This window comes from Hippocampus zosterae, chromosome 17 (assembly GCF_025434085.1).
Source record: "Hippocampus zosterae strain Florida chromosome 17, ASM2543408v3, whole genome shotgun sequence".
NCBI classification, from domain to species: Eukaryota; Metazoa; Chordata; class Actinopteri; order Syngnathiformes; family Syngnathidae; genus Hippocampus; species Hippocampus zosterae.
Window position 1 is genome coordinate 1,655,221 of NC_067467.1, and position 12,860 is coordinate 1,668,080.

At 50.6% G+C, this 12,860-nt stretch overlaps 1 protein-coding gene across 1 annotated transcript; it reads left to right on the top strand.

The window, feature by feature from the left end:
* The first annotated feature begins 102 nt into the window (after positions 1 to 102).
* Positions 103 to 12,634, top strand: evplb (envoplakin b). The gene is made up of 22 exons (XM_052049944.1): positions 103 to 314; positions 2,395 to 2,494; positions 2,569 to 2,723; positions 3,170 to 3,293; positions 3,375 to 3,506; positions 4,147 to 4,188; positions 4,279 to 4,440; positions 4,840 to 4,947; positions 5,023 to 5,118; positions 5,192 to 5,302; positions 5,873 to 6,019; positions 6,138 to 6,292; positions 6,365 to 6,462; positions 6,533 to 6,705; positions 6,800 to 6,978; positions 7,084 to 7,222; positions 7,678 to 7,871; positions 8,005 to 8,155; positions 8,232 to 8,315; positions 8,385 to 8,528; positions 8,611 to 8,703; positions 8,812 to 12,634. Exons 1-22 carry the CDS (start codon positions 274 to 276, stop codon positions 12,289 to 12,291), a joined length of 6,108 nt encoding a protein of 2,035 aa, XP_051905904.1. The 5' UTR covers positions 103 to 273; the 3' UTR covers positions 12,292 to 12,634.
* The last annotated feature ends 226 nt before the right edge of the window (positions 12,635 to 12,860 follow it).

Here is a 12,860-nt window from a genome sequence, read left to right on the forward strand (position 1 = left end):
TGTGGCACTTTGGGGAACGTGGAACAGGTTTGCCCGGTCTGCCCCTCGCCGCTGACTGGTTTTTATTGGCGACACACCTGCTAGCCTGGGCGGAGCCGAGAGACGCGCCTTAAGTGAGGAAAGACGCCGCCGGAGACGCGGTCGGAGGGAGCGAGAGGAAGGAAGGAAGAAAGAAAGAGAGAGAGAGAGAGAGAGAGAGAAGAAGGAAGGTGGAGCACACCGAGACAACACTCGTACTCCGGTTACACAAGCGGGCCCGAACAGCTTCCCGTCATGTCGAAGAATCAGGAAAGTGGCCCTGTGAAGATCAGCAAGTGAGTAGGGACACTGAGCGTGGAAGTGTGTGTGTACGTGTGTGTCAGGTGTCTCACTCTGCTCTCACTGGTCTAACCTGTCACGTTTTCCAGTGCATTCATCTGTTCTGCCAAGTCAATTCAATGCGCACATGCTAACTACAATATATGGTCGTCACGAATGAACAGTTGTGCGTTATGAATGAACGATCTCACATGCTAGTTCCGAGTGTCGGTGTGTGTCGTCATGCCAACAAGCAGTTGTTTGTAAGTGGTGGGGTATCATGAGATAGTAAAGTTTATCAATAAAAAATATTACAGGACTCATGATAATGGAAATGCTCAAAAGGGAATAGGCTACCGGTGTATGTATTTGCCCACCTCTGCTTATAATCATAAAAAGAAAGAAAGGCAAATAGCTAATATTTATTACAAGCATGAATCAAAGAACGCTTTGTCTTGAAATTGGGTGACTTCTTTGTGACTAATCACGATGTACTTACTTAGCAATCAACAACGCATGACAAAATATATTTCATGTTTTATTTGAGAGTCCGGACTTTCTGCTGTCCACACGCTGTGTTTTTTTTTTATCATCTTCATAGAAACAAGTGCAATGGGGTGTCATTGTGCAATGCGCCTTTTTCTTGCGCAAGAACACACTGTTCATCTCCATTTTCTCAATGTGACCCGTCACCCTTCTCCAGGGTGGGTGCACGCCAGAGGTGTTGCTTGTGTAAATGAAGGTGCCATGTGACCTGTAAAATTGTGAGGCCTGGGCAGTGTCTGAGGTCTTGGAACGCAAGATGATTAACAGTCCATTGATCTTCATCGACAGTCGTGCTAATTTTTAAATGGCTGCATGAGAACTTGGGCACTTGTTGCAACTTTTACAGCACACAAAAGAGATTGAGGAGCAATAAAATAAATACATAAATACAATTATTCTTGGCGAGCAGGTGCACTCTTCACTTGTGCCTTTGACCGTCTCCGTATCTCTCTACATTGCTGCACATGAATGTCGCCATTCGTGTACGTTTCCGTTCGACAACATTCTTGCAGGCGACTTAAGTGACGGGGGCGGCGATGGCGTATTGCCCCTTGTGTCCTGCTGCTGGGTGTGTCGGGACGCATAGTTGCTTTTCATATCGCATGCAGAGGTGAGCGAACGACAGAGCAAACACGCCGAGAGCGGCGACGGGTCACCACTTTGTGAGCGACGTGTTGATAAAGAATCTTTATGGATGGTGTTGAACATCAGCCACGCAATCTAACGACAGTCGAGGCGCAGTGCACCTACACATAACAAACAGCAGCGCTGCCTTGGTGACGGCGTCAATCACGATTCACGGCTTTTATGGCGCCTCATTAGCTGGTGCAGGTGCACCGTAAGAAGTGGCCAAGAGGTCAACATCAGTATGGATGGGGCCCCAAAATATCTTACCAGACGGACTGGTTTATCCTGATCCTGTCATATGCTGTGATTTGTAGCTTACGGCGCAAATTTCTTTCAAAATAATTGCTCACGTCATGTCAGTCTTTACTTCAACATTTTTCACATGTTGAAATACATTTGAATGCATGTTTCTTTTATTTTTTCTGGACTCAAAATTGTGTGTGTTTGTGTTGTTTTTTTTTTTAAGCACTTTCTGTATCACGCCCCTACCTAAGAATTGACTAACTCGACACAAAGGACATACAGCATTGCCCTGTAAATCATGAAATAAAAAAGCGAGTAGAAGATAAGAATCAAGGAGAAGTCGTTTCCCCCGTTTTTGTTGTCGCCTTGGCTTTGTAAATTTAGGTGGACCAACTGCTTAATGGTGAGGCGTCCATTTCACCGCCATGTTGGGCAAAACCCAATATGGTTGCCGGTCTTGGTTGCATTGCTAAATGGGTTTCTTTGTTGCGGCGTGCCAAATGACTCATTTGGCATGCCGCCATTCGGGAAGGTTGAAAAATAGGAGCGAGTCGGAGAGCAAATATTTTGAGTACAATACAAATGCCTGTGCGGAGAATACGAATACACGGGCAAGAAGTATTTGTCTCCCAGCGCTGCCTGTCAGTGTGATATTTGAGCATCATCTTGTGTTTTCCGCAGGAGCCAGGCCAGCGACCTGGCTCTCGTCATCTCTCGCATGCAGACCAATGCCGACCGAGTCGAGAAGGACATCCTGAGTGCGGAGGAGTTGCTGGTTGTGGTATGAAAGGCTCCATCGCACCGAGCTTCGGAAAAAGTGAGTTGAGAGATTAAAGTCCAGTGCTGCCGTTGCAGGACGCCAAGCGCGAGGGGAAGAACCAGGCTCTGATCCACCAGAAGGAAACCGCAGACAACCTGGCGGAGGCCGAAGGTCTGCTGAAGGATCTCTTCATGGACGTGGACAAGACCAAGCGCCTGCAGCACCCGCAGGCCAACGAGATCGAGCGCGAGTGAGTTGACCCGAGTTCGGCTCGTGGCTGGCTGGAACGTGTTGACATCCACGCCTCGTAGACACGCCTCGCATACCTTCACGTCAAGATAAACCATCGCTTCCACATTCCCGTCCGCTCCCCGCGCACCTCGTCCCGACCAAAGAAACGATTCCGATCATTTTATTTTGCTTCCATTTTGAAACGGTTTCGGCATCAACGGATTTGCATCTTCAATATTTCTTTTTTTTTCAGTATATGTAATCTTTTTTTGCGGTTCACCTCAAAGTTAGAAATGATGGCGCCGTAACAAGCTAGCGCCACTTTAGCGAACTTCACGCCAACACCGAGTGAGAAAAATCTCCGTTCCGTGGCCACTTTGTCAACGTAAAGGTTTTGATCCGAGGCTAAGGGAGGAAAAGTTCAGAAAGGCTCCGCCAATTACGCGCCTCGATTCTGATTCGCAGTGTGAAGAACCTTCACGACCGCTGGGTGAAGGACTGCGCCACCTACAGGGAACTGTATGAGCAGGTGCAAGACTTGGCGCCCAAGTCGAGGATCGACTGGGGTCCCGCGCTGGATGAGAAACAGGTTTGCCGATGAACCTCAAAGCCCACGGCGGCCCGTGATGGAAAAACTCAGACTTGCCCTCGGTTTCTGGTCCCCTTGCAGAGGCGTTTAGACGCCGAAGGCTACGGTCCGAGTCTTTCCGACATCGAGAAACAGATCGCGGCTCACAACATCCTGCATCAAGAGATCGAGGCCTACAGCGAGCAGCTGACGCCCAGCACAACCTCGTCGCAGGTAGCCCGACGTCATTTCTAATCACGTGTTCTCACTAACGAGGCCGTCGTCAGTAGTTAACCGTCCTGTTAGGTCGCTCCTCGAATGGAAACGTTGCGCCGCGTTAGCAAAATTGCATTGAGCCTCTTTTGTCGAGCTGACTTTTGTTACTTTTGCATTTTTAAGACACATTTTAAATTGGCACACGCGTATATTTGACACACTGACAGAATGGGCTCAGCAGAAATAATTGATGCCGTTTTTTTTTTTTTTTCCTTTGCAAAATGGAGACATTATATTACGCCGCCACACCCCCAGACACGCACGCCCACATCCGCACACATGCACAAAACATTAAACGTGGATAAGTACTTAATCCGCGATTTACATAAAAGGTGTGTTACTTGGAATGGTCAAACTGCTAACCGCGCGCAATCCGTTGATACGTTCGTGTTAGAAGGTCACTTTCTGGCTCATTGAAAATTATATCCAGTGTGGACATGGACTTTTTTTTTTTTTTTAAGCAACTTGCAAAATTAACTGATGACGGTGTGTTTTGCGTGTCGAATTCTGAAGAAACGAGGTTAACGCATAACAAAGTTGGGTGAATGCTTTGTGCTTTCGGGCCTCTTTTGACTTCTTTGCCATCCGTTTGCAACAGGGACAATACGCCAGCCTTAAAGAGAAGTACAATCAACTGTTGGTGAGTGCACCCCCCCCTCCCCCCACAACGGTCTCCATTTGTCCATTCCGTGTTTGCGTACGAGGGGCTCGTCCCGTGACATCTTTGCAGGAGACCTCCCGGAAAAGGCGCAAGCACCTGGCCTCGCTCTACGACTACATGCAAAGCTGCCGAAAAGAGTTGGACTACCTGTCTCAGCAGAAGAACAGGATCCTGCAGAGAGACTGGAGCGATCGAATGGTTGACCCGCCCAGCGTTCGCATGGAGTATGAGGTCAGTCCTGTTTTCATCGAGAAGCTACAGCAAATAGATACCTTTGGGGCTGGGGGGGGGGCAGTTTGCTATTCCACCATCAGGAAGTGAAAATCAGCTCAGCCTTGATGGGCCTGACTTTGGACACAGTGAAAAGGACCTCGCTGAGCAAATTTTGTATAGCAAATATTTCTCAAGTGGCGTTCTCGTAGGCTGAAATGCAGACATTTTTAGGCAGGCACAAATGCCACCATGACATTCTCACACACACACACACACAAAAAGGTTTGCTTTTGTTTGCCAGCTTGCCTCAGGGGCCCCTGCCGCAAACACGTACAACCAGTGACTCAATTAGCCGCCGCCGCCGCCGGCTGCACGGGCGCCGCGTCGACTTCATTTTTGCCATTTGTGTGCGTGCAGAAATTCAAAAGCAACGGGCTGCTGTCACACGAGGGCGAGATCAACCAGCTCCTGGAAGAAGGCGATCGTCTGTCCAACATGAACCATCCCGGCGACTCGGCAATCACGGTTGGCCTCGCCTCCGCGTGACCCATCGGCTTCTTGTCCGTCTTGACTGTCTGACTGTGAATGCGGCCGGGACAGGCACACAAAGAGGTGGTGCAGAGAGGCTGGCAGTCCTTCCTCAACCTGTGCCTGGCGCAGGAAATCCACCTGGACAACGTTGAAGACTACAAGAAAGTAAAAGCCGCCGTGGTGCGACTTCTTCCGTTTTGGACTTGCTCCTCGTTCACCGGTGACTCTTTTGTTCCAGTTCCAACTCGATGCCGAGACCTTGTCCGAGTCCCTGGACAGACTCGCTTCCAATCTGGACCCAAAGTTATTTGAGGGCAAGAGCAACTCGGAGGCCCTCTTGGAACTTCAGGTGCTTTGGCTTCTATTGCGATCAATGTCGGCACTCGCGGAATCGCTGAGGTACACATTGGTCAACGCGTTTTTGTTTTTTTTTGTTTTTTTTTGCGCATGATTACAAATCAAACACAGAACATGTAATATTGAAATTTATTTATTAATATCTGTAAATTGTTCTTTCCGGAATCGTCATAGCTATAAACGACAAGACGTGGTAAAATCTTTATTGAGCAAGCTTTTACAGGTCAAAAAAAAATCAAATAAAAAGAAAGAAAAAAAAAGTCGATTCAGATTCACACCGTCACTGAGTGGGAAGCTTCCCAGACACCAGTGTACAACCGCACCATCGGCGACTTGTTTTGTTTGAGAGTAAGTCTGCTTGAGCGAAGGTGACAGAAGGGCAAGTTGGGAGTCCGAATATTCAGGTTCTTCCAAGTCTTGGCCCCGTGTTGACATTTGGTATTTGTTCAGCCCCGTGTGTTTGCACAGGTCTGTTTTGAGAAGCACCTTGACTCCATCAAACCCAGAGCAGATGCTTTTTGTTCTCCGAGGTCTTTGTGACACGTCGTTTTCCGCCTCGCAGGGAGACGAGCCGGCCATCAAGAGGAACGAGCAGCGGCTGGCGGCCCTCAGAGAGCTCAGTCGCAACATAGCGCCTCTGAAGCTACGGCGAAGCAATCCCGCCGCCCCCATGAAAGCCGTGGCTCTGTGCGACTGGGATGATGAAAACGTGAGAAGTCGTCGCAATCACAATTTTTTTTTTTGTCACAATGACCAAAAAAAACAAATTGAATGAAGGCCACGTCGCGTTTCCCGGTTCGTTCCCAACCGCTGTGCGCCCACTTCAGGGAGCCGTGAGGCGCGGTGACGAGCTGACACTAAAGTCCATCTACGATCACGAGACGTGGGAGCTGCAGGATAGCGGCAAGAAAAGCAAAAGGCTCCCGGGGGCGTGTTTCATGCTGCCGCCGCCCGATACCGAGGCCCTGGAGAAAGTAAACAGGTACGCCTTGAAGAGAAGGCCTGTCCGTCACTCGGGGGATTCACACGGGAAATGTCTTTTTTTTGCCTTCAGGTTTGAGAAAACGCTGTTAAATTTGAAGAGCCAGAGATCGGCGACGATGACATCGCTGAAGACGCCCACCGTGGAGGTCGATCGCCCTCAGCGTGCAGGTGAGAAGGAATCGTTTGCAAAGCCCGCAGGACAGCCTTTTACTTTGTGTCCTCGTTGTGTGCACTCTAGTTTCCGTTCAAAGAGCTCCGGAAGATTCCAAAGCGGCGCTCCTGGCCAGACAAATCGATGATCTGAACCACAATCTGGATCTTTGCAAAAGCGACATGCAGAAACGACACAGGGCCCCCGTGGACAACCGCAACCCGGCGCTCGATCTGGAAAACAGGCTGCAGGATCTCAAGGTTTTCGGCTTCAGCCACGTGTGACCAACGGCTTCTTGCCGCCTTCCGCCGCTGTACGTTTACGTGGCCGCGCGATACGCTTTTCCCCCTCTAGAAATCGGCCCTGACGGCGAGGAGCCTCGAGTCGGAAATGGCCGCCGTCCAGAGGGAAATGGAAGCCCTCGGGGCCAAGAAAGCGCCTGGAGCCAACGCCACCATCTTGCCGCTCAAACTCGCCGCTGCCAACGCCAAAATGGACGACATCTCCACTCTTCTTGATCTTTACGACAAAAAGTAAGAGGAGCGGGCGTGAAGCCGTGGCGCTCCCCGGTGCACACTTTCAACGGAGAAACGTTTTTTTTGCGACGGGTCGTCGTCCCTCTGCTCTCCGTCGCACAGGGCTTCGGCCTCCATGTTCTTGGAGAGGCAGATGCGGAAGGTGGAAGAGGTGGTCTCCGGCTTCGAACGGCAGCTGGCCAAAGACGGCGTCATCCCCAATCAAAAAAATGCCCTGACGAGTCGCGGCCGTCATCTGCAGGTGCGGAAAAAGTTCACGCGTAACAAGACGCAATGTGGCAGTATTTTTATATTTTCCGATTTAGATTTCGTCCTACGTGTTCCCGCGCCCGTCAAATCTGCCTTTTGCGAGTAGCTCGTTGATGTAATGAACTCTGGCGACCATCGTTTATATTGATCAGATTTCACATCCATCCTGAGTCCCGTCATGGGCCAGCCAGTTGTCCCAGCCCAGCAAGAAATGCTCACAGCCAAATTCAACGATCAAAACGACCTCTACCGCTTATGCTAATCATGACCGCTCCAGATAACACATCGGTGGTCCCCAAACCGGTTGAAACAGAGCTGCTTGATGTTTTGTGTTGACGGTTTGTATAATGGCAACGCAATCGCTAATTGCTGAATTGAGTCTCCTTAGTCCCCGCTGAAGGCCCAAGTGCTAAAAACGCATGAGCCATCGTCGATGTCATCAAACAGGACCTTCGGCAGGAGGTTTCCTCAAAGAAGGATGAGTTGAACACCTTAGGCAGAGACTTGGACCTGACCAAGCAAGCGTGCGGCTCCCTGCAGCAGAATTTCAACGAATACTGCCCCGACATTCGCCGCCAGGAGAGCCAAGTGAAACATCTGAAGAACCGCTTCACCAGTGTCGCCAATCAGCTGCAGGACAGGTGAGAGTTGCAAAAGTCGCTGAGGGGAGTTTCCGCAGCGAGTTGTTCACGCCCTTGGTATGTGCATTTGCGGTTGGATGACATCCGAAAAATGCCGCTCGTTATTTGTGTCTTTGCCGCTCTGCTGCGGTAGGTCAACCCTCATCCAGGAAGCCAGCAATAAAAACCAAGACTTCCAGAATAGCGCTCAGTCTCTGGACTTCTTTTTGGTCAATATACCAAATAACAGCATCGGGCCTCGCGATAACGCGGCCGACATAACGGCCAAGCACGACTCTCAGAAGGTGAGTGTGCGGCAAATGTCCTTTTCCCAATCTTCCTTCTCTTATCAGTCGCTCTGGAATCATGTCTGATGCTTAGAGAGTGCTGGACGACATTAACAGAAAGTCAGGTGACGTGCGGCGGATCAGGGATCTCTCCCGAGAACTTCAAAACACCCTCATTGTAAGTCGGGATTGGTGTCGTCGGCTATTTCCACCAGACGCGCGGTTCTGCTCAAATTTTTCCTTTCAGGAATACGAAACGAAATCAAACACCTACCGCGGCGTTTTATATGGAGATGCTGATGATGATGAGGAGGACGATGAGGACGAAGACGACGAACCCGTTCTGAAAAAGCGGCAAAGCTCAACGATGGCTCAGGCGGTGCAAAGGAAGGTACGACGGCATCCGAGGTTCATCTCGTCACGGAGCAAACTTTTTGAGTGTCGTTGAGGCTTGAGCTCCGTTTGTCCCCCAGGAAAAGGATTTACTGAACCGTTTCGCTGAGGTGTCTGCGCAGAACGAGCAGCTTCTCAGCCAGATGGGCACCGCCAAGAACATCGTTCTCAGGGTAAAGGCGCAACGATGCAGTTGATTGGGTCTGACGCGTAAAGCTCCGCCCACTTCCGAAACAAACGTCACCGTTTCTCTCTCTCTCTGATCTTTGATCTGCGGACAGAACGAAGACCACGTCGGCAGCGTGGTCGTCAGTCAGCGGTTGCTACTCCAGAGTCAGAGGAACGACGCCGAAGAGGCCGAGACGATGGGCAAAGAACTGAACGAGGAAACGGCTCGTCGCTTACATGCCGAGAAGGACTTGGAAACATACAGGCAGAGATACTTGTCCTTGAAGAGCAGGAGAGGCGTGGAGAGGCTGGAGGAGAAGGAGGTGGTGCAGTATTACCGCGATCCGAAATTGGAAGCAGAACTGCAGTCGGTGAAAAGCAGGATTCAAGATGAAGGATACAAGAGGTCGCAAACCCATTCGGATATCGACGCGCTCAATGAGAAAATCCTCAAAATGGAAAAGCAGCTCTCCGGCGTTGAACCCAAGCTGGTGAACAAAGTGGTCACCGAATATGAGAGAGACCCGCAGCTTGATCACGATATGGAGCGGATCCGGAATGAGATACAGAAGATACGAGCGGAGATCCAGAAGAAAGAGTCGGAGGTGGTTCGTCTGAAAAAGGAGCTGAGTCTCCTGGCGCAGCAAAAGCCCAAATTCAAAGAGAGGCTCGTGAAGAAGGACGTGGTCAAGCTGGAAAAGGATCCCGAGATGATCAAAGCGGTTTTCGCGTTCAAGAATGAAATCGCAACGGAAGAAGCCCAATGCCTGAGCATCAACAACACCATTTTCAGCGTTCGGAGCAAGATCAACTCGCTGGAGCGGATCATACCCACCATCGAACCCAAAATTGTCACCAAGACGGTGAAGCAAGTACAACAGGATCCAGAAACGCTCAACGAGTCCAAGAAGCTGCGCATGGCTTTGGAAGAGGAGAAAGACGAGAACGTGATCCTGCTGAAGGACATCACCACGCTTCAGCTGCGCTACGGCGAAGTGGAGAAACTGCGGACTAAATTGGAGGTCAAAGAGGTGATCAATGAGATTTTCCAAATTGACCCCGAGACCGAAGTCCACCTGCAGCGCCTGAGGACCGAGCTGCAGGACTGCGTGCGAAAACGCACGGCGATAGAGCAACAAACCGACGTGGTGATGACCGCCCTGACCACGCTGCGCACCCAGAAGCCCAAAATCGAGTACAAGGAAGTCAACCAGGAGGTGATCAAGGAAGAGAAAAGTCCCGAGGTCTTGAGGGAGCTGCAGCGGCTCAACAACCAAGTGTCGCGTCTCAAGGTCAACTACGACACCACCCTCGAGCTGCTGATGCACCTGCGCAAAGAACGAGACGAGTTGAAAGCGGAAAAATCCAAAGTGGAGACCAAGCTCGTGAGCAAAGAGCTGATCAAATACGAGAACGACCCCCTGTTGGAAAAAGAGGTGAACAGACTCCGCAGGACGGTCAGAGAAGAGACCCAACAACGGCGCAGCGTGGAGGAATGCCTCTTTGACCTTCAGAACCAATACATTGACCTCGAGCGCCAGAAGCCGGAGGAGAAAATTGTGGTCCAGGAAGTGGTGCGGCTTCAGAGGGACCCCAAGCAGATTTTGGAGCACGAGAGGTTAAACAAGTCCCTCGACGACGAGGTCAAAGCCCGGCGGAAATTGGAAATCGAAGTGAGGCAGCTGAGAGGCCTGATTCAAGAAAAACAGAACACCGTCGCTCAAATGGACGAACGGCAGAAGAAAATCCAGACCGAGTCGGAGCTGCGGCAGATCAAAGCCCGGATTCACGAGCTCGAGCATTCCCCCAAGCCCGTCGAGGAAAAGATCGTCATCGAGGAAGTCCTGAAAGTGGAGCGGGACCCGAAGCTCGAAAAACTCATGGACGAGATCCGCCTCGCAATGGAAGGGGAGGCAAACAAACTGGTTCGTCTCCAGAGAGAAATCAGCACCCTGAAGGTGACCTTGGAAATCCTGGAAAAAGAAAAGACCACCGAAAAGATTGTTTACAGAGAAGTGGTGCGAGTAGAGATGGACCCGGCGGTGGAAGCCGAGAGAGACCACTTGCGGGATCTGGTCGCGCAGGAGAGAAATATGAGGCGTGACAAAGAAGAGAACATTCAAAGCTTTCGAGTGAAACTGTCCCACCTGGAGACGTCCATATCGGTCATTTCCAAAGAGGAGACGACTCTGGTCTTCAACAGGAGCAGCCTGCAGAGGGAGAAGGAAGACCTCCTCAAACAGCTCAAACTGCTGGAGACTCAAAGACAGAGCATCAGCGTCACCTTCCAGCAACAGTCCAAGCTGATGAGCGAGAGAAACCAGTTGGCCAAGCAGCGGAGTCTCAAGGCCTCCTCCGATGCGCAGCGGCTCGAGAGCGAGATCCTCCACGAAAAACACAAACACCACCAAAAGGAGGCCCTCCTCGCCGAGCTGAAAGAAGCCCTCAGGAGCGAAGACCAAGCTGAAACTCAAACGAGGGAGACCAACCTCTCCACCAGGATCACCATCATGGATCCCGATACCGGCCAAGACCTGGCTCCTTACGACGCCTACATCAAAGGGCTCATCGACCGCAATCAGTACATCCACCTGTCGGAACTGGAGTGCGATTGGGAAGAAATCACGTCCACCGGTCCCGACGGCGACTCCACAATTTTGCAGGATCGGAAGAGCGGCATGCAGTACGCCGTCAAAGACGCCCTGAGAGACGGCCGCTTGACCCGCTATGACCTGATGCGCTACAAGGACGGCGAAATGCCCATTTCCGAGTTTGCGCTTCTTGTGGCGGGGGAACCTCAAAGACCTTTTGTTCCCCTGGTTCCAAGCCCCAGATCCCCCATGAAATCCATCCCAAGTTCTCCCTTCAACTCCACGCCCAATTCCGTGACGTCCCCCCGCGCCAGTCTCAACAGCGACAGCGCCGACAACGTCTTTGCGTTGGGTGACGAGCAGTACCCCATCTCCGGTATTTTCGACACCACCACGGAGAGCCGCATGTCGGTGAGAAGCGCCTTGACCCGTAAGCTCATCGACGCCGACACGGCCCTGAAGCTGCTGGAAGCGCAGGCGGCCTCCGGCGGAATCGTCGATCTCAACAAGAAGGACAAACTGTCGGTCCACAAAGCGGCCGAACAGGGCCTCATCGACAACGCTGACATGTACAAACTTCTGAACGCTCAGAAGGCCTTCACCGGCATTGAGGATCCCCTGACCAAAGAGCGTCTCTCCGTGGGAAAAGCGGCGCAAAAAGGCTACCTGCCCTACGAAAACGCCCGGTGGTATATTGAGGTGCAATACTTGACCGGGGGCTTGGTGGATCCCACGAAAGCCGGCCGCATCCCCCTCCAAGAAGCCGAAGCGTCCAACGTGATTGACGGCAAGACAGCCGAAGAGCTGAGGAAAGAGTCCGCCTACCCAAAGGTTTTGGTTGACCCCATCAGCAAAGACAAAATCTCCTACAAGCAAGCGTTGGATAAGTGCAAGGTCGACAAGAGCACGGGACTCTTGCTCCTTCCCGCCGCCTCGCGTGATGAAACCGATTCACCGTCATACTCCAGATTTCGGTTTAGTTCTTCAAACAGCAGAATCTAGATTGTGAGTTTAAAGAGGAGTGAAATGTTTGACGTAGCCTCTGGTGCCAGAGGGTTCATGGTACGAGTCACAAAGAGATGACATAAATACACTGATATTGTGGATCTCGTGTGAATACAAAATATGATTTGGGGATTTGCTGTAAAAATCGGGGTCATGATTGTTATTCCATTCAGCATTCTGAAGTCAAATCCAAGAATCCACACATCATGCATTGGTTTTTACAGGCCTGTTTTTTTTTTAAAGCAATACTCTTTATGTATTTTCAAAACATATGTACAGTATGTCTACTGCATCAATGTGAATCATACTTTATATACATAATAAATGACAACCTTCATGATGTTTGCATCTTTTTGTCCATTCCAGCAAATAAATATTTGGTTCACAGAACGTCAAACGCCAGTACGAACGCCCTTTTAGCGGAAAAAAACGACCATGGCGTTTTTAGACAAAAAAACGACCATGTATAGTAAGGCATTTTTTGCTGAAAAAAAACCCGACCATGTATAGTAAGACGTTTTTAGATGAAAAAAAACGACCATGTATAGTAAGGCGTTTTTAGCCGA

Excerpts from the sequence above, each read along its gene's own strand:
- evplb (XM_052049944.1), top strand. The coding sequence starts at position 274 with ATGTCGAAGAATCAGGAAAGTGGCCCTGTGAAGATCAGCAA. Across the intron at positions 3,507-4,146 it reads CCAGCACAACCTCGTCGCAG|GGACAATACGCCAGCCTTAA; the intron begins GTAGCCCGACGT and ends CGTTTGCAACAG. Across the intron at positions 7,872-8,004 it reads GCCAATCAGCTGCAGGACAG|GTCAACCCTCATCCAGGAAG; the intron begins GTGAGAGTTGCA and ends CTGCTGCGGTAG.